The 25,656-nt window shown below is 35.1% G+C and overlaps 1 protein-coding gene across 1 annotated transcript in view; it reads left to right on the forward strand.

Annotated features, from left to right (window-relative positions):
- Window positions 1–25,368, forward strand: part of BCKDHB (branched chain keto acid dehydrogenase E1, beta polypeptide) — a 169,448-nt gene extending 144,080 nt beyond the window's left edge. Inside the window, exon 10 of the mRNA XM_004673644.2 lies at window positions 25,221–25,368. Within this exon, the coding sequence (XP_004673701.1) occupies window positions 25,221–25,361 (141 nt within the window). The 3' untranslated portion in view covers window positions 25,362–25,368. The remainder of the gene's footprint in view (window positions 1–25,220) is intronic.
- The last annotated feature ends 288 nt before the right edge of the window (window positions 25,369–25,656 follow it).

The raw sequence follows: 25,656 nt of genomic DNA on the forward strand, positions 1-25,656 counted from the left end.
ATTCACTGTTAATATTTTTAAAACCATTTTGATATTTATTAAGTGCCAACTCATTGTGAATTGAGCTTGCAGTTCCCTGATGGCTAAGGATGTTGTACATTTGCATTTGTGCTTACCAGCTACCTTGACATCCTCTTTGGAGCAGTGTCTCATGTCTTTTGCCCATGTTCTCATTGTACTTTTCTTCCTTTTTTTTTTAAGTGTTGAATCTTGGGAACGTACATGGATTTATGCATGAGGCCTTTTTCATCTACATGGTTTACAAATATTTTCTCTGAATTTTTACCTTGTCTGTTCATCTTAATAGTCACAAAGCAAAATTTTGAGGAAGTTCAATTTATTAGTTGTTTACCACTTTAAAGACTGGGGAATTTTTACCCTTTTAAGAACTCTACATACAACAAGCTATAGGACCAAAGGACTTTAGATTCTAAAAGTTATTTTATTCTTTCAATTTTGAAGTTTATTGTCCATTTTTTACTTAAATTTTGAACTGAGATGTAAGGTTTAGACAATTTCATTTTGAGGGATGGAGAGGGCAGAGCTATGGATCATATCAGCCTAAGTTATGTAAAAGACCGTACTTGCAGTGAATTGTTTTTTGCACCTTTGTGAGGTATATCTGGTTGAGGCTACTGTGTTCTCTGTTTTATTCCATCCATCTGCATGTCTGTTCATCCATTAATCTCACGTACTTATTAATGTAGCTATTCAAATGCCTTAAAATTGGGTAATAATTTATTCTCCTTCTGAATTATTTTATAGTTTACTCTTGTTTTTTTGTAATATAGATCTATGAAACAAAATTTTACCTTATCTAATAATGTTTCAGGCATTTCTATCCTGGTTTTATTGGTTGTTTAAAAATTTTTTATATGTACTTTTTAGTTATCATAATTTAACTTAAAATATATCACTTCAAAAATAATACAGCATACTTAAAATACTTAATAATTTAATAACATTTACCTCTCCTCCAGGGTATTGTGCTGTATAGATTTTGTCTTCAATTGGTTTCTCTCTGGTACTTGTTAAGAGTTTTTATTTCTGTATCTAGCATTCAGGAATTTTTCAGTTCTTTTTCTCTTCTTCCATGATTTAAATAACAGCTATCATTGAACCCATTTTTAATAATCCATGTATGGAAGGAGGCACATTTTTGTTTTTCAGTCTTTTCTCTGTTGGTCAGATTGGATAATTCCTATTCTTCTTGATTCAAGTTCACTATTCTGTCACCTCATTTTACTATTGAACTCATCTGTTGAGTTTCTTTTGGATTCTTCAGTTTTTAAATTGCTTTCATATTCCTTTATATAGCTTTTGTAAAATTTCTATTTCTTTGCTGGGACTTTCTATTTTTTCATTTGCTTTTGGTGTTTACTATTTTTTAGTGAAATATTTCTATATTGACTGTTTAAAAATCCTGGTCATATAATTTTAATGTCTGCATCATCTTGGTGTTTACATGTGCTACTTCTCTTTTCCCAGTCAGAATTTGTGGTTATCATCGTTCTTGATATGACAAATGTTGTTTATATCTTGGAAGTTTTACATATTTAATTTTATGAGGTTTTAGATCTTATTTAAAATGTCTTGTTTTACCGCATATGTGTGAAAGTCCACGAATTCCCACTAAACCTTCTGTTGGCATCTGAGAATCAACTGCTTGACTTTCAAGCAGCCTCAAGACTTCTTCCTGGGAATTCCTTTTGATCATTGAGGTGAAAATCCATGACAGTAGGTTTCAGTTTTAAGAACTCCCAGGTCAAAGATTATCATTTTTATGGGTAGTGAGATTTGTCATTTAACAATCTGATTATTGAGCTGCTGCAACAATGAGGATATGTACACATTACTGTTGAAACTTAGAAAAAGGATTACTAAGTAAACCTAAGAAATCTAATCCTGAAGACTCATAATGGACATAGGATTTTCTCTGAGGTTTGACGAGTACGTGAGTGTTCTGGGCACGTATGCAGATAAGCCAGCCACTGCTGATATGACTGGAATTCAGCTCATAAGAAGTCACTATTAAATAACCTTTACAACATGTTGATGGACAGACACCATCAAAACACAGATAAAAGACATCAGTTTCATTAATGGAGAATGATACAGAAACTTAAGGAAACCAGGTGATAACACAGCATACTCTCAAATGAAGGCATAGCTTTGCATTTTCCTGTGGTGCCATGTAACTAGTGGCCTGATGTTTGCAGCTTATTCTGAGTATTGCTTCTCAGTGCTTGCACTCATCATCACCACTAACTTTTCTTACCAAACAGCCATAATGGCATCAGAGAATTTGCTCAGTTAAAGTAGTGTTTTCTTGAGAATTTATTTTTCCTTTATAAATCCCAATTTCTTTAGCTGTAAAATGGGAATGTTAAATCTAACATACGGAGTACATATATAGAAAGTTCTTAGTGCTTTACTAAATGCTTAATAGGAATGCAGTAAGCTGTTTATATTTTCTCTTTATTACATATTCTGAAGTTGGACTGTATCCAGTATTAAATGTCTGTATACCTTCCCTGTCAGTATTCTTGCTTCACCATGCTAATAATTTCCTTTATAATTTTAAACATGTATCCCCATGAAAGAACTTGCCTCTCTTTTAATTTTAGTATGGTAAATTGAAACAACAGATATAGCCACTAATAGTTTTTTTTTTAAAATATCAGTATTATATTGAAAGTGTTGAAAAAATTCCTGCAAAATATGCAGACACTTTAGAAAATCTATAAATTATTTGTATTTGCATTAGGTATTTTTATTTTACTAGAGTATGGTCTAAATTTCAAAATTGACATCTGTTTTCACGTTTCATTCTTTTTAGCAAAATATAAAGTACATACTTTACAATGGAGTAGAATTTTTTTAATAGTGTATTAACCCATTTAAAGAGAAAATTTACTGGAATTATAGGCAATCCATTCAAATGGAATTGAATCCAGATGTGTTTGGACTATTTAACACTGTAAATGTGACTTCAAATAGAAAGTAACTTAAAAAATACAGCAACTACTCCCAAAGTAAAATTATAAACTACCTTAGGTTTCATTCAATTTAATCTAGCAAAAAAAATTTAATGGCATATGGGGCACCCTAAAAAGCTACTATTTCTACTAAACAGTTTACAGTTCAGTGAGAAATGAAGTAAATAAATATACAACTGAATTATAACACAAAATAGAAAATAATGAAAAGCAAAATTGAAAAAGCAGAACCTATAGTAAACTGTGAGATTCATGAAGCTGTGGTCATTTCTTACCATACTTGCCCCTGTGTGCATAGTATATGTGTATATTATTTTAATTTTATTCTTTTGGGACTATACTGTTTAGTGGTTTGTTTCTTGCTTTTTTTTTTCATTTAGTTTTATTATCATGAACATTGTTCCATATCCTTAATTATACTAAAAATATTGTTTAACTTTTTTTTTTAAGATTTATTTTATTCATACAGAACTGGGGTACAGGCCAGAGGTTCAGGGGCGGTGAGAGGCTTCACCAAAGACAGAGTGGGGAACAGGACAGGCAGATCGACGAAGTACACTGCTGAGGGGAGCAGCGGGAGGGTCAGGAAAGGTCTGCCGCGCCATGTGATCACCTGGGGTTGGGGGGAGATGGAACTCATGCTGAAGTGGCTTTAGCTTCTCAGTGCTGTGCTTTAAACCCGCTGCGCCACCAGGGAGGGCTTTTTTAATGTTTTTAAAGTATTCAGTTGTATGATAATAGTTTAAACATTCTTTTATTGTTGAACTTTCAATTTACTATTCACCACTTCATGCCTAAGCAGAAATAAAACAACATAATAATCAGTAGCACTGATTCGTAATGTCAAGTGTACTAAATATATCTGTATATCCTGTGTATATCAGACAAGGTTATTACCAGTTCATTCCATTGTACTCTTTAATATTATACATGTCATTGTTTAACAGAACTATCCAGATTAAATTACCAAAAAAATCCATAAGTATTTGCCAATTTAGCTTGGCATTCACATATATGTATAGATTCAATAATTTTGACAAGCTTACCCAAATTAAATAATACAATTTGTGTACCTGCCATCATTCAATATTTGTTAAAACATTTCTTAATAAAAACTGGTTATTTTTGTCTTCTATTAAAAACATGGATTGTTGTCACTAAATTAGTATATTGGAAATTGGTGGGGAAGTATCTCAGACTTCTATAGTCTCATCATTACTATCATTAAAATATTTCCATTTGTGAATATTATTCAGCAACCAAAAAAGAGAAACACATGTCTTTTGCAGCAACTTGGATGGAGCTGGAAAAGATCATGCTTAGTGAGATAAGCCAGAAAGAGAAAGAAAAATACCGGATGGTTTCACTCATAGCAGGAGTATAATGGACCAGGCGAGAAAATAACAAAAATAATGAACAACCATATACCAGAGACATGTTGCGGGGGATGGAGTGGGGAATAGGATCAAGAACGGGGGGGGGGGAGGGAACTGCACAGGATTATGGTGATGGCACACGGGTGACATGGTGATGGGAAACCCGCGGGGATTACAATTGAGATGGAAAAAAAAATCTACAAAATGATGTAAAAAACTGTTATAAAAAAATTTCCATTTGTGCTATGTTTGTAGTAAAACAGTGACTTTTAGTCAGAGAGTAAATATTGGCAAGTTGTATTTTAGGTTATTATTGTTTTCATATATAAGATTTAGCTATATTTAATACCATACTGGGATGATATGAAATGTATATTTCATGTATAACATGCTTGACACAAAACATGGCATACACAGGATAAATGACCACTTCTTCCTTCTCTTCTTTCCTGTTTGTGTCCTTAGTTAGAACATACACTGATCTGAAGAAAGTTCTGTAAGGAGAAGTGCTTTATCAGTGGGAGCCTTTTAATCAGCGAAAACATTTATCTGGGATATTGCTTCCACCAGGAAAGCTGGGCTAGAATAATTTCTAAGATTTCATTCATGCTATGATTTTAGGGGTCTGAAATGATGACCGTAATTGGTAGGTAGTCTTCATTGGGTAGTACAGTCCCTTAAATTTAACAGTTAAGTCATAAAATAGATGTTAAAACATTTACAGATCTCATGAGTTTTTAATTGAGCCCAATTAACCTTAAATACTTAAGCAATACTTGATTCTCTTAGATTTTCCTTGAATAAGTATATAGTTTTTATGTAAGAAGTAATTCCAGTTCTGTATCATTATGCCACAAAATATTCAGTGACACTCAAACGCAGACATTATATATTTTTTCATTTTGAATCCATCATTTTTCCATATTACATGGACATGACTCTAATTCTCACAAGTAAAGAAATATGTTCCTTTCCATTAGAACTTTCCTTCTCCACATGCATAGTTCCTATCAGATGACGATGTGATGGGTAACAGCATAGCCAATATTTATGGCATTCAGTCTTCATTCAGTTTTCTTTGTTCCTAACAGAGAAAATTATGAATTTCAGATACTTTCCACAAAAGTTTAAAAAATAAAGTGCTGCATACCAGTGATTTTTTTGTCTTGTGATTTTTGCTTTCTTTGCCTAAAAATACTGAAGGAAAGGTTCCTGCTTGTCTCAATCCCACAGTGGTTAGGGGACTGTCGCCCTGCAGCCTGCACTCTCATTTGTTACAGAATACTTTGTAGGCCTCTTCCTTGTCCCTCACTCACACTGCTTTGACCTGGGTTGTTGTGAAGGGCAGAAACCATATAGGAGCATTGTATATTGTAGATTCTATTCTGCTTGTTTTTCACCGTTCTGACTTGGATTGAATCAGGAATCCCAGAAGAGAATCCAGGAGGTGGGGGACATATGTGTGTTTAGATTAGAGCAGTATTTTTGAAAGGCAGAAAAAAGTTTTCCTATCAAGTTTTTGTTTTGTTTTGTTTTGTTTTACATTTAGGTATTCTCACTGGGCTTGCTTAAATTCTTTAAAATCTTTTCCACCCAGTTCCTTTCAGCCACTCAGAGCTGTCAGATTCAGATTTGGTTTTCCTCTTTGCCTGTGCTTCTGACACTCTTGCAGACTCTGCAGTTGCCCCCTCCACCTCCCAAGGAGCAAACTTGTAGAAAGTAAAGATCCCTGTATTCGTATTCCTTAGTTGCCATAACAAATTAACCACAAGTTGAGTGGCTTAAGCAACACATTTATTATTTGACTGTTCTATAGATCCAGAGTACAACATACTTCAGACTGGCTCAAAATCAAGGTATCAGAAGAGCCGTGTCCTTTGGAGAAGATTCTCTAGAGTGTCCACCCTTGCCTTTCTCAGCTATTAGAGGCAGCTAGCTTACATTCCCTGGTATGTGCCAGTTTCTCCATCTTCAGTGCCAGCAATGTTGCATCTCCCTGTCTCCTATATTCATTGCTCCCTCCTCTGACCACAGCTAGAGCATGCTCTCCAAATTTCAGGATTTATGTCATTAGATTGGGTCCTCCAGGATAGGTCTGCTTCCCATCTCATTAAACACATCAACAGAATTCCTTTGCCATGAAATTACCAAATTCAGTTTCTGGGGATTGGGATATGAATATTTTTTTCAGGGCAATTGTTTTTCCTACTGTAATTTCTTTTTTAAATGGGTCATACTGGTCTGGAAACTTGAGTATACTTAACACCACTCTGCTCCCTCCCCACTGTGGACCCAGGATCCAGTCATTTTAAAGGCATAATCTATTAAAAAGATATGGCCTCTCCCCAAAGCAGTTATCAGTCTAATAAAAGATAGATTTGAAATTTGATCATTGCCATATACTTGGTGTGTGTGTGGGAGAGAGGGAGAGAGGGAAGAGGGGGAGAAAAGTAACTTTAAGAATTGTGAACCCAAAAGCCTCCTTGGGGTTCAAGAAAAGTTTGCCAGAGGTGGTTGTGGTGGCAGGAGGTTGTACATCCATGCTAACCAGAGATGTCATTTCATATGGAAAAAGCTATAGCTCTTATAGAGTCAGTTCCTTTGAAGATGCTTTTGTAAGGTGCATTTAATTTCCTTATAAATCTTTAATAGAAAACATTGCATAAATGTTGTTACATAAATTTATTGCTGAATTAAAAATGTACTAAATATAAGTACTTTCTCCATAGTCTCAGATGAGCAAAATAAGATGAGCCACATTAAATGGGTATATGTCTGTGTATATTTATTTATGTAACATCTGGGAAGATAAATTCTCCAGTCTTCCTGGGAGGTTCAAAGAAAGTTGTCCAGAGGTGGCTGTGGGTTGGGTGACAGGTTAACAAATAACAGACATGGCTTATTTAATGATGAGAATGTTATTCAGTATCCCAAAGCAGGCTCTTCTCTCACTAGTGAACCAAAAACCACTTGCTGATTTATCAAAGACTAAACTACCACATTTTAATCATATGCTTGAATTTGAAGTTTAATATTGAAAATACTTGAGTAATAAAAGCCCTTTAATCCAATCCAATCATGAGAGAATCATCAAACAAATCTCAATCCAGGGACAGTCAGCAGAATGCCTGACCAGTACTCCTTACTGTCAATTGTCATTGAAAGCAAAGGAAGTCTGAGAAACTCAGTCAAGAAAATCCTAAGGGGCAAGAGGACTAACTATAATGTGGGCACCTGGATGTGGTCTTGGAATAGAGAAAAAGGACATAGGGGAAATCCAAATAAAGGATATAGTTCAATTAATAATAATTGCTTCAATTAATTTGGTGACAGATGTACCACATTATTGTGAGAGGTTAATCATCATGAAAACTGAGTGTGGGGTATTTGAGAACTCACTGTACTTAGTCACAATTTTTCTGTAAATCCGAAACTATCTTAAAGTTATTTTTTTAAATGTAAGAGTAAATTTTGCTCAAATGAGATTTCTGCTACAAGGTAACTGGTCATCCCTCAGTGCTACTTAACTGCTTGACTAAGGAACCAAAATTCTGTGTTCTTCAGGGCCCTCTCTGTAATGCACCTACTGTTTGAAGTATTGCACCATTGTTCTGGGTCCTTTACCTCATGTTTCTCTCTGCTTCACTGTAAATTACCATAGGTTAAAAAAAAACAAGAAAACTAAAGTTCAGAATGTTCCACAACATTGTTTGATTTCACTAACATGAACACATTCAGTTTGTTGAAGCCTATAGGATAGCCAACTGTTTCTACAAATGAGAAAAACTGACACATGGAGAAGTTTTGTTAACTTGCCCAGAGCATTGAGATGTTTACTGACAGATTGTACATGAGAACCTAGTTATTACCTCAATTCCAAGTCTTTCTGTCTCCTTAAATCTATGACTTCTTTGAGAAAAAATGCACGTCAGCAAGATATTTTTTTTTAATGTATACCTACTTTTTTTAAATTTAAAAAATATTTGAACTAATGATAGCTACTCAGAAAGATGCAAAAAACAATACTACTGTGAACTCTTCACCTACTCTCCCTCAATAGTATCATCTTACATCACTGGTTTCAATATTGAAACCAGGCAGTGGACAGTGATATAATACTGTTAGACTATAGAATTTACTCAGTTTTCAACATTTATTTCATGTGTGTGTATGTGTGTATGTGTTTCTATTCCATTTTATCCCATGTATTGGCTCAAGTAGCCACTACCACAGTCAAGATTCTCAAAATACAGAACTTTCTATCATGATATTCTTTTGTTATGTACCCTCTCCCTCTCCAAATTTGTTGACAATCATTAATTTTTTTCTCTATCTCTCTAGCTTTGTCATTTCAAAAATGTTTATATAAATGCAGGCATACAGTGTATTATCTTTTGAGACTTGAGTTTTACCCTGAGCATAGTTGCTCTTGAGCTCCATCCAAGTGGTTCTGTCTATCAATAGTTCTTTTTATTGTTGATTAGCTTTTATGATAAGTATGAATATCCAGGATTTTATGACACTCCCTTAGGGATGGACATTTGAATTTTTGTGATTAAGGAAAACCACTTGTTAATATTTTTATTTGTGTGTGTGGATGTAAGTCTTTATTTCTGTAGAATTAGTGCCCAAAAGTGCAATTGCTGGGTGGTAGATCATAAGCATGTTCCTATTTAGTTTTTATAAGAAATTGCCAAACTCCTTTTCCAGAGTAGCCGTACCTTTTAATTTCCTAACATTGGAGAAATAAATGCAATCACTGCACCCTCCCCAGTGTTTGCTGTTGTCATTCTTTCTTTCTCTCTCTCTCTTTTTTAAAGATTTATTTATTTATGCTTACAGAACTGGGGCATAGGCCATAGGTGGGTGGGTGAGAGGATTCACCAGAGAGAGAATGGGGAGCAGAACAGGCAGATTGACAAAGCACACTGCTGAGGGGAGCAGCGGGCGAGTCAGGAGAGGGAAGTACACTGCTGAGGGGAGCAGTGGGTGAGACAGGAGAGGTCTGCCGTGCCATGAGGGTCACCTGGGGGGTGGTTGGGGCTCGAACTCATGCTGAAGTGGCTTTAGCTTCTTAGTGCTGTGCTTTAACCCTCTGCGCCACCAGGAAGGGCCCAAATTGTGGTCTTAATTTTAATTTCCACCATAGCCAATGGTGTTGAATATCCTCTCATGTTCTTCTATTTCCTCTCTGGTAAAATATTACTCCCATCTGTTGCCCATTTTCTAGTTGAGCTATTCTCTTTTGTTGTTGTTCTTGAATTTTGAGAGTTGTTTACAAATGCTATAAGATCTCCCTCAGATACATGCTTTGCAAATTTTTTGGCTTCAGTCTTTTCTGACTTTACTTTTACTAAACCTGTAATGTCTTTCCATTTCCTAGTTCTGATAATACTGTAGGGAGAAAGTTCCTACTTTTGAAATTCTAAAGTCAAAGTCTCTGGGGTTTAATTTCAAAAGAAAGTAGTTTTCTTACCCTCTCTGAACTACCTTGTGGAGAGATTCTGATACTTCCTCCTGTGTATGTCTGTATCGATCTGTTTTGTTTATTTATAGAAGTTAAGATTATTTTTACCAATATTGCTAGTTCATTCTCATGTCCTTTTTAAGCTCATTACTGTGAATTTAGCCATCACCTTCAGAATTTGTTGAGGATCTCTTAAAAAAGAAAAATCATTTGACTTCCTAAGTCTTTTGACTTTTTTCTTTCTTTCTCTCTCATTTTGGCTCTATGTCTGTCTATATTTTATTGTTATTTTTCTTGCCATTAAAGCATCGAATGATCACATGATATCCTGTTAAGTGTAAGCTATTTCTGAGGTAAGTATAAGGTTCTTTTTGTTGAAACTGTCTTGGCTTCTGTTACTAATATTAAAGAGTTGAGGGCCAATCTTAAAGGCAAGAAAGCTCTTAACTTTTTCTTAGCCTGAGAGATGTGAAGATATTGAAAAAAAGTTTTCAGGTAAACCTCTACTGACTGAATATCCGCTATGTGCCAATATTGAATTGTGCCTATGTGTGCAAAGATGAGTAGTAAAGAGGTTCAGGAAGGGCATTTCTTTCTGAGCAACTGTAGTTTGATTCCTTTATTATCTTGTTGATCACTGTTTTACAGGAAGTGTGGATGATTGCACGGAAAGGCCAGAGTCCCACTGTCTTGTTATTTATCTTGTGGATTAGAGATTCAGGACAAAGACCCAAGTTTACTTTCTAGTACAGTACTGGACCAAAACCTAAAGAAGCTGAGGTATTTGTCATTCTTTATGTTTTCACAGGAGGAACATTTTTCTTTTTCACAGCATAAGATAGATAACTAACCAAACTTTCCAAGGAGTCATTCTCTACTTCGAATCCAAATAATATTCCAAATAATAGAATTTAAAATAATCAAAAACTTCATTTTACTTTACCTCTCTATCACCCCAAGTTGCTTGGTAGCAAAATTATTAAAAGACTGGCTCCAAATTTGCTATACTGTAGTGAGTCTTGGTGGATGAAAACCCAGAGAGTGTGTGAATGAAGAGAAAAGCTTTTCTCTGTTGCTTCCTGAGGAAGCATGTGAAAAATCTGTTTCTCTCTTGTGATGGTTTCTTACTCCTTGCCAAAGTAACAACAGATAACATTTACAAAAATATGGTCTATGTGAAAGTTGCTAGGTTACTCAATTTTGAGCCTTTTTCTTGACAATACATAATCCTAAAAAAACACTGAGAAATGTAGAGATAAGAAATAGGGAGAGGAAATCAGTAGTGTGAATAAATGTGAAATTGATATTGTCATTAAAGCACCGGATGTAGTAATAAATAGATTACCAGAACAGTGGAATACTAGCCAGGAAAGGATTTCAGTCAAGCATAAGCTATACTAATATACCCTCAATTCTTAACCACCCCTCCCCCATTTTCATTTTCCAACTCTCTCAGAAACAGGCATCTCACCACAGATACTTAAAAAGTTTCCTACTTGGTGGCCCTCCCTGGTGGCGCAGCAGGTTAAGGCACAGCACGGAGAAGCTAAAGCCACTTCCGCATTGAGTTCAATTCCTGCCTGCCCCGGAGGTGACCACATGGCGCGGCAGACCTCTCCTGGCCCGTCCGCTGCTCCCCTCAGCAGTGTACTTCGTAGATCTGCCTGTTCTGCTCCCCGCTCTGTCTCTGGTGAAGCCTCTCACCGCCCCTGAGCCTCTGGCCTGTACCCCAGCTCTGTATGCACAAATAAATAAATCTTTAAAAAAAAAAAAAAAAAGTTTCCTACTTGGGCCCTCCCTGGTGGCACAGGAGGTTAAAACAGAGCACTGAGAAGCTGAGGCCACTTCACCATGAGTTCGATCCCTGCCCTGGAGGTGACCACATGGCGCAGCAGACCTCTCCTGGCCTGCCGGCTGCTCCCCTCAGCAGTGTACTTTGTCAATTGGCCTGTTCTGCTCCCCACTGTCTCTGATGAATCCTCTCACCACCCCTGCACATCTCTGGCCTCTACCCCAGCTCTGTATGCATACCCCAGCTCTGTATGCATAAGTAAATCTTTAAAAAAAAAAGTTTCCTACTGGATGAAGTAATTTTCTCCAAATTACATACAAGAAATTATCTGTTCATATTACATCCTCACCCTGTATCATTTTATGTCTCACGCAGATTCTTAGTAACTCTAATATTTATCTCTAGTGATATCTGATTATTAATGAACACTGAGTTTACCTGGAGAACCTTCTATATGTTCTATGAAATATAGATATGTAAAATATCAAAACCATCTGTGACTGTCTTCCTGCCAGGGCTGGTCTGTGGGCCATCTGGCCTTTCTCCCTCCCATTGCTCCGTTGTCCTGCCTTTGGTGAGCTCGCTCCCCCTCCTCCCTATGCTGGAGCCCCGGGGGCCTTCTCTCCATTTCACTCCATCACATCAGGCTCTTTTCTACCTCTGTGCCTTTGTACTGTGTTACCTGGCAAGAAGGCTCCTTCTGGGTTGTTGGCAGAGCTGCTTCCTCACAACTTGCAAAGGACACCTCCTTCCTCACAGGTAACTCTCTCTGAGCCCGCTCTTCATCTTAGAAACCCCCTGTCATCACCTACCCCAGGCTTCTCCTTCCTTTCCTCCTTCTTTACACGTTCCCCCAACTAGAATATCAATCTCTCTGAGATAGGAGTATTATGGGCTCTGAAATACCAGATTGACAAATGATTGAATCAATCAATTAAAGAAATCAACACCCATGACCCAAAGGCTTCCTGGAGGGGAGGGTATGTGTGAGTTGAGTTTGAAAAGTGCACAGTGTGAAGATAGGGGTTAGAAAAATCAGAGTTCTGCAAGAGACGGACTTTTGCAAAGGCAGCACTATAAAGTGCAAAATTTTTGAATGGAGCTGGGCCTGTGCTTGTGTGTACTGAGGTGGACAGGAAGAGTAGAGAAAGAATAAGCTGTGAGGAGTCAGGGAGAGTTTTTAACTAGGGGATAGATATGATCATAATGACAACTTTGTGGCATCTGATAGATGAGTAAGACAGTGTTTGGTAATTGCTAAGGAGTAAAAATCTCCACACTCCACTTCCTGTTTTGCTGGAAAAAAAAAAAAACCTTTTTTTTTTTTTTTGCCTCATCACTGACTAAGCTTATTAATGTCCCAGAGTGAAGCAGAATATAAGAAAAACTGGCATTTGGTTATTAGCAAATGCTTCTTGATGTGTAGTCTGTCAGGCATTTTGCTTCTAATACAGTGACTGTGACAACCGATGTACTTTGGGATGTTGCCTGTACGTACCTTGAGACACAACTGGAAGATCTAGCTATTGATACTTGAACCAAAAGACAAAGCTGGCAAGTGTCATCCTTAAAGGGAAGCAGATAAATAAGTGAAACCTATGTATTAACATATAATAATTATAGATCTGGGAACACTACATATAAGAAATATACTTACTGAAATCTTCTTTAGGAAACTTTCAAGAGTTGCATGGAAGCATATGTAGATTTCCTATTGACAGTTTTGCTTTTGATATGTCATTGGCTCTCTGCAGATTGGTTTTTCTTTTTTTGGCTGGACCTGAACCATGATCCATTCCAGCTGTAACATTCCTAGATTACTAGGTCACAAATCTTACCTTGTTTTGAAACAGGAGTGTAGTCCTTGATATTGGTGTTTTTGCATTTATTTACAAAGCTGGATTCTAAGTGAACTATTTTAGTCAGCAAAGATACTGTTTTGCACAAAACGTGATATATTTCACTCTTGAAATTAGTTCATACTGTTATCACCACAGAAAAGAAACCCCCCACCCCCATCCTCTCCAGAATATTAGTGTTCAGGGCTGTTGCTTATTGATAGGGGAAGGGTAGTTGCCATGGTGATCTAGCAGCCTCTGGGGGGAATGCGGTCATGGCCTTCAGCATCCGGCAGCCCAATCAGTTTGGAAAGCCCCTCTGAAAAGAATTTCCTTCCATGGAAATTATTCGAGTTACTGAAATAAAAACAGTTCCGTTTCTGTAGTTCAGATATGTCCAAGGGTTGTTTTGTACCCTTACCTACTGCAGTGAAACTCATTTATATCAGACCACCTGATATGTGATTTCCTTCAGAGATGAGTTTAAATATATTGCTTGGTAATTATTCCATAACTGTGTTCCTAAACACACAAAGCATAACCTTTAGTTTTTTTTTTTGAACCAAACTATAGAATTTAACAACTTAATTCAATATGATACCGGTCAAATGTATGTCTCAATACTTGGGGTGTTCAGATTTTCAATGAGTGTTTTAGATGGGGAAAACTCACATGGCTTATAGAAATCTGCTCAAACCAGGCTGGGTGAGACAAGTGACTTAGAACACATACATGCTACTCAAATAACAGTAACTTGAGCCTGAAATCAGTAGTTCTGAATCCAAGATCGCTCGCAGCGCAGACTGATGTGTGAACACTGTATTTACAGGATCGCGACCGCACATTTGCTCTGCAGCTGTGTTTAAACGGTTATCAGTTTGGCTCACTGCATGATTGTTTTGGAGGGAGAATAGACACTTTAGATCCCTTTTGGCAGCTCTGCAGTAACTGAAGTACCTACTGCCGAAGTGAGTCACATGAACTTAATTAGATTTGTTACATAATTAGCATTTGAGGGAACCTAAGGAAAATCCTTGTGGGTTAGTGATTTGTTATGTCAAATATAAGTATGCTCATTTAGGGGACTGGGAATTGAAAATGAAGTAATTCCAATGCATTTTAAACCCAGGTATATCTATATCTATATCTATATCTATATCTATATCTATATCTATATCTATATCTATATCTATATCTAGTGTGTGTGTGTTTGTGTTTAATGATGTTTTTAAAGGTGATACTTTGCCAGGGATGACTGAAATGCTTGTCCTGGACAACTAGAACCCATGTGTTTTCATGCACAGATGGACCCTTCCCCAGCCAGCCAGTGTACCCAAAGGCTACTCTGCAGTCAGCTTTATACCTACGGGCAGAGCCCACAGCCATTTAACAAACAGCCCAGTGCCAGTAATCACTAATTAAAGTCAGTGAATACAGTTTGAAACAGGGAGACACTGCATTACAGTTAAGTATGTATTTAAAATGAATTTAAGTGTAATGTCCTTAGGCTGTTTTAATTGCAAAAAAAAAAATCCATTGTATTAAAAAAATTCTTCAAATAATCTTGAAATTTTCTTGAGTAGTTTTGAAGTCCTGCCAAGTGAGTTAACCAAGGAGAATAGCTATAAAATATTTACTGTGAGGACAGGATTACAATTCATATTTCAGTTTAACTTAAGGGTAGGATAAAATTTATAACCTTTGTTTAAAATATTTTTTTGAATCTACCAAAAAACTCATTTCTTATCAATTACTTAGCTAGCTAAATTTATGTAGATTCTCTACCATGGATAAGGAAGGAAATGGAAGCAAAATAATCTGATGAAACACTTCAATAATTTTCTTATTATTATAGTTGAAGAAACTTTAATTTTACAGTCTACCATTGCTTGAACATGCAGATGTCTTAGTAATGTCAACTTCAGAACTCATGCACGTCTCCTAAGCAAACTACTAGTAATTTACTAGAAACAAGTTGCATTCGTATTTATCCTACCATCATCTCCCCAGCGAGTCGAGTACCTAAAAGAAACAAATACTCAAATCTATACTATTAACCTATTCTAAACACTGATGCAAGAAACACATCTATCCCCTCCTGACTGGGAAAAGGAAACTATACTTTTTCTGCTACACTTTTATTAGTTTTTAAAAAATTCTTGATTGGATTTGACATAAACAAGCAGCAATTCCTCCAGTGTCTCTTTCACAACTATGATAGCACTACGTACAAATTTTACCAGACTCTTGCCCGTCTTTAAATCTTGATTCCTTTGCAGTGCACCCAAGATTAACCAGGAAAGCTGGGTTTAAATCCCAACAAGACCGTGCACCTCTGTGATCACTTTATTTAACCTTGATCACCTTATTTAACCTTTGCCAGTCTTGACTTCTCACTTGTTGCTACACTTAGGGTTGTTGAAACGATTTGGTGCAACTATATAAATAATTATACTTTATTACTTAATAAGATCATCACTTTGGTAACCATGTTGTAAATGATTTTTCTGCCCTTTGTATGCATGTATGTATTACTTTTGAATGAAACAAGTAGACATATCAACAAATAAATCTCTCTGGATATATCTGTTTGTTTCCTGGGTCCCCGGATGTGTTGACTAAATACAGGATTATTGGGTATGTCCTTATATATATCATTATCTATGGTATGTGACAAGTAGGGAAGCTTGTGATCTCTTTGGAGGAATCAGAGCGAGGTGTGAGCCTCTTGTTTCCAATTTCAGAGAGGTGATTGAATTTATTGTACTTAGTCTCAGGTAAAGAAATAGCAAATAATACTTAATGCTGTGATAATCTAAATAAGAATGTGAGCATTAATCGTTTATACAAACTAAATAGTTAAGTTCATCTGAATTTACTAGTAAGTAGTACATTTGGATGTTTCTATTATTATTTTCATACTACATTATAACATCATCCATACCAATCTTAGTCATTCCTTCACTAGTGCGGTTATGGTTTTATCAGGCTATTAGAAATTACACTGAATATGCAACAGAGACTTTGAGAGAATTTGTACATAATGGATTTATTTTATTAGTATACAGTTTTACAGTTCTTTCCTCTTAGGTGAAATATTCCTGACAGAAAATGGTTTGCTATGTTATTTATTTCAATTACTAAATTTTGGGAATGCTACTGCTACTAAGATGCAATCAACAAGTTTTTGACCACATCTCTCTAATAAATTTATAGCCAAGGACATTTATTTTCGCTGTGCATTTCTTGATAAAATTGGAGTGATACAGTGACCAGGATTAAACTTTTGAAAAATAATTTTGTCTGGATTTATTCATTCAGCAAAACCATGTTTATAGGCTGTCATGCTATACCCAACATCTTTCAAAAATATTTAATTTCAGTAAAAACATTGGCACATATCTTTTTTCTTCATAGATGAACTTGATCCCCACCCCTCCTTTTGTTTTTTACATTTAGCATATTGTTTTATCATTCTTTTACACACAAACTAAAAAGCAGAAATTTAACCTATTTAAAGAGAAGGAAAAAGCAGTAAAAATAAAACTTACATTGTAACAAGACTATAATTTATAAAACAGCTAATATTTAAATTGTCACTTTTTATCCACTTTCTCAGATTTTTTAGTAATAGTGTCAGAAAGTAGGAAATCCATCTATTCTACTAGTTTCATTTTGTTAATTAGTCTTGAAATTTACAAATAGGTTGTAAAATCGGGACAGGAAGGAGTGCTAATGGAAATTTTTTTAGTGCAGTTTCAGTTCCCCACATTCTAAAAGACCATATTTTCTATGTCATGAGACAAAGAAATGTGAGGCTTCTTTAGCCAGGATTGATTTCTGCCTTCCATTCACCATTGAATACTACATGAAGAATTTTATAGAAAAACAAACAGAAAAATCGAACGCTTCATAGGAGCATCAAACGCTGTTTTACAGTAGTATTTTAAATTCCTGGTGCCAAGCAAAGCAAAAATCCTACCTTACGGAGAGCGATTTTTCATGAGATGACGCACGGCTGCACTTCGCTTATGTTTATCATTATGCGTCCACATTATAAGGAAATTCCACTTTCAAACTTTGCTGCCGCTGATGCTTTCTTCTATAGGAAGAATTTTGAACTATAAAATTTGAGAAGCTTCAGCGTCTGTGGAAATTTGAGAGCTGTTGCCTCCCCCCATCTATTGAATAAAAATGTTTTAACAAAAGCGTTGTAGTCACAGTACATTTTAAATGTCATATTTGCACATAATATATTTTCAAGCTTTAGACTTTGGACTTTTAAATCGCTCCATACCATCTAAAGTGACTGAATGCAGCAAATAAACAGGAAGATTTAATGAAGAAAAGATTATTTTAGCCATTGTTTTCACAGTGCTCTTCAGGTGAATATGGTGAGGCAGATTTGGGTCATAGCTCAAGAGAATATCCAGGGAAAAGTTTGAAGGCAGAAAGTTTTAGGGTTTATCTGCAAAACAAAACTAATTTGGATGCTTGCTAATTTTGCCTTTATGATTGCTAATTTAGTTTTTATGAAAATTAAAATGAGTTAATATTTATAAGGTATTTAGTATGGTCACTGGACCATATGAGCATATGTACTTTTAAAACATGATTTCAGATAAGATTATAAAGTGTAGCTATGACTTACCACTTAAGTTTATTTTCAAATAGGGGAAAATAAAGTCATCATTTTAAGGGTTAGCAATATAGTATACACAGTAAAACATTGATTTTAATGTTAAATTTTGTTTTTAAAATTTTGTTCTGCAGTTTTTACAGTTAATATATTGAAATCCATGGGTCATTTTAGGTTAACGTATTGAATTTGAACTATGAATCATTTCTATGCATATTTTAAATTATTTTATTCTTCACCTTTGTTTCAGGTAGATATAGTAGCCAGGGAAACTCATTTACACCAGGAATAATACTTCTGTCTGAAATAGAAAAATAAGCTTCTATTAATTTTAAAAATAGAATTTGAACTGATATGAAAAATCCTAATTTTAAATTCAGTGTTTTCTTTAACTGAAAGAAATCTTATAAAACAAAAACTATACCAGACTGCCAGTAATTTGCATTAGAGATGAAGAAATTAAAAAAAAAAAAAGTCAGCAGGCATTGAAGATGTTCTAGCAAAGTAAGAGATCATAGTTTTTAATTTGGTCAAGATTTTGATTTTTTTTATGTGGAAGCTTTTTGACATAGTTGTGTTTGGCTCTAATGTCTAACATTTTATGCAAAATTGTATACCATCATATTTTTCATAGACTGTTTTAATTAGGTACATTCATTCAACTGTTTTAAAAGTGAGAGACTTGTATAGCAAGTGTTTTTTTTTTTCAGACATCTCATGTGCATAGTATTAGAAAAATGAAGTAAATATAATTCATGTTTAGGGGATCATACTATTATTTTAAGTGTAAATTTAGGGACTTTGAAGAATTAACTTCATATATCTGTAAAATATAGACAGACTTATTTTAAGTTTTAAAAAATAATACTATTCAGAACATTCACTTAGATGAAAAATATTTTATATTAGTAAAGTTGTATTTATTTAATTCAGTGTTGAAATTAATTTGGAGTTACTGGCATAGTGCCTTTACAGGTTTCTGTGACTAATTTGCTGAGAAAGTGTGATTCAAGACACCAGAATCACTTTTTCTCATCTGCAGAAACTCATGTTTTGGCCCTGGACACTTTTTCATGGCACATTAAAAGCAGATACTCTTAGATAATATTTGGAAACTAGATACTGACTAATCTTACATAAATAACTGGGACTAACCAAAATATGTGCCTATATTCATGGATTCCGAAGCTATATAATAGTTTTGTTATAATAGTTTTGGCTTTCTCTTTGTTGTAGTGTTTAACTTTTATACTGTTCGTTATGACATTTTGCATATAGAGCAAAAGGTGTTGTTTTACTGTTAAGAAAAATGAATGAGGTATTGAAATTTAGGTTTATAGCATATTCACACAACACTTAAAGCTAATATTTCCCTTAAAATTGTCTTTTAGAGAAGAAAAGACTGGGTAGCTTATTTATTGCTCATTATATTTACCCCCTTCTTGGAAACAAAATATCGCCTCACAATTCAAATGTCAAGTTTAAGAATGATCATATGATATAATCTGGACCTGTTTGTTGCAAAGTAGTTTGAAAATCACTTTTCTTAATTATTACTTCGAAATTAAGCCGTAGACTGATGTTTCTCATCTTTTAGTGGAGAAATATAAACTGATTTATCAGCTAGTCATGTAGACAACATATGCCATTTAAACGTGTGATGTGTTTCTCATTACAGTGCCCTGCTTTTCTGACTTTCCATTAAATGTTCAGAAAAGTAGTCAAATAGTTTCACAGGAAAATGAAAGTGATTTCATCAGACTAGGTCAGCTATAAGAAGTGGGAACAAATGAGAAATAGTCTTGCATAATGGACTATATCCGACTTTAAAAGAACGGGAAGAAAAAACTCTATTTCAGTGTTGTTTATACAAAGAAATCTTAGCCTCGAATTATCTTAAATTAATAAAATACCTAAATACTTTAAAATATATTGAATTTAATTGCTTTTAAAATATATTGAATGGTAGTGTATTGTATTCCTGACTTTATTTTTCAAAATGTTGATTATATTTAGTTGTTTTATTAGGCTCATTTACTTGTGAACTTCTAAGTGCAGACTGAAAGTTTACTTTTGTAGGTAGCACTGCTTGCACATTGTGTTTCTTTTTCAGACTTTAAGGTAGGGGCATAACTCATTTCTGGAGCTCCTGCACTTAGCTCTATAGCCACACTTGATGTAGTCTTCTCTCCGGGAACTGGCAATTGGTGTCCAGGCTCCTTGTTGCCCACTAGGGGGCAGCACTGGACCCTGCTGTTCTTGAAGCCTGTGTTCATCCCGTGGCTTCTTTCATCATGCTGTGGTTTCCACCCTCCTTGCGCGTACACCACTTAGTTATTTTTGATTTTTGTCTTACAATTTGTAAGTCTAAGTAAGCTTAATAAATGGTAGTTCTCCTGGCATAGTGCTATCAGGGTATTCGTTCTCCTTGTTGATTCTTCTGTACACCAGAATCTTGTCTTCAATGATGATTTGGCCTATCATTTCAAATACTTTGTGCTTATAATGACTTGGAGAATCTTAAGAAGAAATCAAAATACCTAGCCATTATTGAACTCTATGGTATGTGAAGCACGGCATATCAGGTACTGTTCATATGTTACTGTATGATGTAGAGACCCAAATAGGCAAGTGTAGGGTAGTTACAAAACCATTGGAAAAGACAATAGCATATTTTTTTAATACTTTTGCTATTATGTAAACAAAAATCCAGAGAGTTTAAGTCACAGATCAGATTCTGTCCAGACAGAATTCCAAATTCTGTGCTGTATCAGTTGTCTTGCACGGCCTTGCCCTAACATAAAGATTTATTAAGCTGCTCTGTGGAATGCCTGAGACTGATTTCAATGACTTCTATGACATGGTGATAGAAGAATTTATGTTTGATTCACTTGGAACTTTATTGGGGAAGTAAACTTTAGTGTTGAGAGATATCGAGCGACTTCATGAAAGCCCCATTACATGTATATTTACATGCACATGCATATAGCATGTAACCTATATTGCAGTCATCAACATACAGGAATAAATGCAGAACACTTAACTTTAAAAGTGTATAACTACTATTTTATCTTAAAACAATAATGGTTCCTATTCCATTCACTTTTACTTACCTTCTCTTACATGCTAGAAAATTTACAGAATTTCTATCCTTCACAATTTTATCACCTGTCTACAGGTGATTTATTTTGCCTGCATCTATGATTTTTACAATTTTGAAATTGTTATTTCCCATCATCTGCTTCCTTTTCTGCTTATAGTATGCACAACAACTCAGATGGCTAATATAGAAACAATCTGAGTCATTCTTATTTAAATCATTTAGGATAACCTAGGAATTTCCTAATTCCCGGGGCCATCTGTTTACTCCTCTGAGTTACCTCAGGTTTACGTGTGTAATTCAGCTTCATTGTCTTTGCCTCTATTTTTCCTTATTTACATGGAAGAGGTTTCTTAGATTGAATTTAACCCACTATGCCTCTGGAAGTTCTGTTATCTAACCATACAAGCATAACCTTAGAAAAACTTATTCTTCCATCTATTTTACCAATATTTGTTTTCACTCCTAATTTTTTTTGGAGTTATACTATCCTCAATAGTTATGCCTCAAATTTTATAGAAGGGGACTAAGAACATGGACATTGAAATCAGATTTGAATCTTAGTTGCCTGTGAACTTGCCCAAGGAACTTGACCATGGGAAGCTCCTTCACCTTGGTTTCTTCACCTGTAAAATGGTTTCATAGGTTTGTTGAAACCATTAAGTGTGAAATCACACGTTCATCCATGCTACATCTCTGGTAACTATTGTGCTATTAGTTTTATCAAAAGAATATTCCCATAATTACAAAGATATTCAGAAGTAAGTTCATGGCAGGTGTTAGACTTATTGCAGTGATTATATCACAATACATATAAATATCCAGTCATAATGTATATTGAAGTGAATATATATAACTGCATGTCATTTATAATTAAATATAAAAAGGAAGTAAATTCAAATACCGTCTGAAAGGATCTTACACAAGGATCTTTTAAACGGAAGGCATATTTACTTTTCTTTAAGCGTCTGGTTACTTTTGTAAAATCACACACCACAAAGAAATATATGTAGGCATGACTACAGGATTATTTTAGTTTTCACTTTCAGTCTTTTTCGCTGGGTCCAGAGTGAAAGAGACTTTGGGCCATGAATAACTGGAGAAAAGTTTCTGCTTGGCACCTGTGTGGGTTCTCTTCTGTTGATCCTGATTACTTGTGCTTTGGAACTTTGCAATCACAGTTGTCATTGTTCCACGTGGACTGAGTCAAACCACATATGAGCTCTGTAAAGACTAGACACTGCCACTTCCCACTTTAGTCCATGTTATGGCTGTCATCCTCACAACAGACCTTAAGCCACACAATTATTTCTTCCTAATTTCATGTGGATTGTTATTTCGGAGCCAAAAATCATCAAACACTTAAATTTAATGTCATTATATTTCCAGTGAAAAAGAAGAATGGTATTAATCTGGATTGCCTTGAAATTCAGGGCCCATAGTTTCAACAATTACAGTGTTAAATAGTATATAATGAAGAGAGAGATATGCTTTTATGGACGATTAATCAGGTACATTACCCTGCAAATCTGCCAGCGAAGTCAAAATACTTCTTTTTTTCAAGTGTATGTACGTTCATCTGTATGCATGTATTATAGCTTCTGTATGGGAAAAAAAATCAAGGCTGAATGATGCCCTGTTTTGATGGTTGCCCAAAGAAACGTATACTCACAAATAACTCATGTGAAATATTTCAGTGGGAAGTAATGTTCCACAGCTGCTTGTTCCAAACATTTCCAATTGCTTTAAAAGAAGTTTTGACAGAGTGTATGGGAGAAATAAGACTTTTTAATACAAAGAGTCTTTAAGTTAGCCCAGCATTAACATTGCAAACTGTTTGTGGAATCATATCTTCTATTACATATCTTTTATCTTATAATAAATATATTTGTATATTAAGAGACAGTACTTTACAATAATTTGATACCACATAATTTATTTCAAATTAAGGAAATGCTACATAAAAATAAAAATTTATGTAACACAAAATAAGAACTTTATGTAAGAAGTTGATTTTTCACTTCACTCTTTTCCTTTATTTCAATGCCATTTCATTATAAAAGCAATATTGTTTCATAAAAACTTAAAACAATATTATAAAGTATGCAGTGGAGTTTTTTCTCACCTCCTTGCCATTCCTCGCTTCAAAGTGGGTAATAATCATTGTTTACAGTTCAAGGGTGACCTCACAGACCTTTTCTAGGTTCTTCCAAATATAGATGTATTCCTGTAAAGAGTGATTCTCATGTTCTTGAGGAGTTAGAAACATTGCTATTTGAAAAAAAAAAATCACTGGATAATGTTAGTAATTATGTTAAAAAATGATTTTCACAAACACTGACAGATTATTTTGTTGGGCCAGCTTTCCAAGGTACTAGCTCAAAAAAGCAGTATTTTATAGCCGGTGTGAATTCAGAGGCATTTAGTGAAATATTTTGCCCCGATTCTCTGTAATTTGCAGTGTCCTTGGATAGTTAGTTTACAAAGAGTGCAATATTCAGGGAGGATGGAAAAACATCCCGTGTCAACTAAAGTAATAAAACTGAGTTAATCCTAACTTGGCTATTTAAATCCCTTTAAAATTACTTGTTGCAATCAAGCAACAATCCACCCAATCTGTCATCTCTTGAATTTATTAGTAGTGGAATTTCTTAGGTGACTCTTTAAATCTTTTTTTATGCAAAATTCTGAAGTTGTTAGTGAAGATTTCCTGTTGCCAGGAAAAATCAACACTTATTTGGTGTTTGGTACGGTGCATCATTGTGGTTTGGGGGGACCAGATAGAGTGAGCTTTATAAATGGTCAACTGGTTCTCTTTGGAGCTAATTTGTCCTGTTTCTGCACCCTTTTTGCCTGGCACACTTGTCACTGGAAGGAAATGTATAGAGGACAGGGATTTTGTGTCAGGCAGGAGGATTTCTTCATGTAAAAATGTCTGCTCAATTGAAAATTTTAAAATACAATGTGGTAAAATATATAAGAAATGGTGAGCTGCACAAATCTTTTATGATACAAGGCAATGAACGAAGTGGATATAAAAAAGCTAAAGGTCATATTTCAGTTTTTAACTATAAGTGATATAATTAATATCATTTTATAAGGATAGTTTCATCAATATCCCTCTCTTTTGAGGTTTCTTTTTCACTTTCTAAACAATTTATTTTCAAATTTGAATTTTGTTTTTCTGGTGATAATTTCCTACAGGGATCTATGCTTGAAACTTATATTTTAAAACCAGATCTGTTGCCTTATGGTGTTCATACTCTTTCATAGGAGATAGGTCATTTAGCAATTACAGTGGATCATGCCAAGCTCATGCTAAGCTCAGTGCTATGAAAGCCCAGGAGTTCTCAAAGGTCCTCTCCTCATTGGTTGAAAACACAGGAGTTGAGTCCTCAAAGTCTCTTCTCATTGGTAGTACAGGATTGGGGAGGTGCCACCAAGAAGGACTTCCTGGTAGAGATGACTCCTCATTTGCTACTTGAGCACATGAATAAGCAAAGATCAGTGGACTTGGAGTGCTAATGGTCAGGGACCTACAAAAAACTGGTCATAAAAGAGATTAGGACACTTTTTCAATTATTTGTTGAAGTTTAGTCTGGCTACATGAAATAACTACAAACATTTATATGGAAAGTAATACATGTCCATTGTATATACAACTTATCCCGCTACTAATTTAAAGCTGCAGAAATTTAATGTGAACTTTTTGTTATGATTTTGTCATGCCTTACATTTATATTTGCAGAACAGCATATTTGGTGCAATCCCAGTTTGACATACATAATAGATACTTAAGTAGCATAAAATATACCCTTATATATGAAAACATTTCAATTTGGAATCTTGCTAAGCATGCTGTTTTCTGCAACCTGCTTCCCCATTCCCCACATTACAGTGTACTTATTTTAATGCCTTTTGATACAGCTATTTTTTAAGTTGAAATGTTTCATCTCTGTGAATAAAAAGAAATGTTCTTGAAGTGGATCATCTATGTTCTTCTCTGCAGGAAGAGTGTTTCCTGAACCTTGAGGCTCCTATATCAAGAGTTTGTGGGTATGACACACCATTTCCTCACATATTTGAGCCATTCTACATCCCAGACAAATGGAAGTGCTATGATGCACTGAGAAAAATGATTAACTATTGACCATATAGGTAAGCATCCTAGCATTTGAAGAAAGCTGGCATGCATTCTTGTGTTGTTATCTGAAGAGCAGTCGTCCTCAGTATGTCATGTTTTGTTTGGTAAAAGGCAACTTCTAAATCATAGTAAACATAATGTGAAAATTTCTATCAGTATATTTACATATATCAAGTATATGTGTTATGTAGCTTCAATAAAACAAGTGGTGCGTCCCTCCCTGGTGGTGCAGCGGGTTAAAGCACAGCACTAAGAAGCTAAAGCCACTACCACAGGAGTTCGATCCCCGCCTGCCCCGGAG

This window comes from Condylura cristata, unplaced genomic scaffold (genome assembly GCF_000260355.1).
Source record: "Condylura cristata isolate star-nosed mole 26May11 unplaced genomic scaffold, ConCri1.0 scaffold00001, whole genome shotgun sequence".
NCBI lineage: Eukaryota > Metazoa > Chordata > Mammalia > Eulipotyphla > Talpidae > Condylura > Condylura cristata.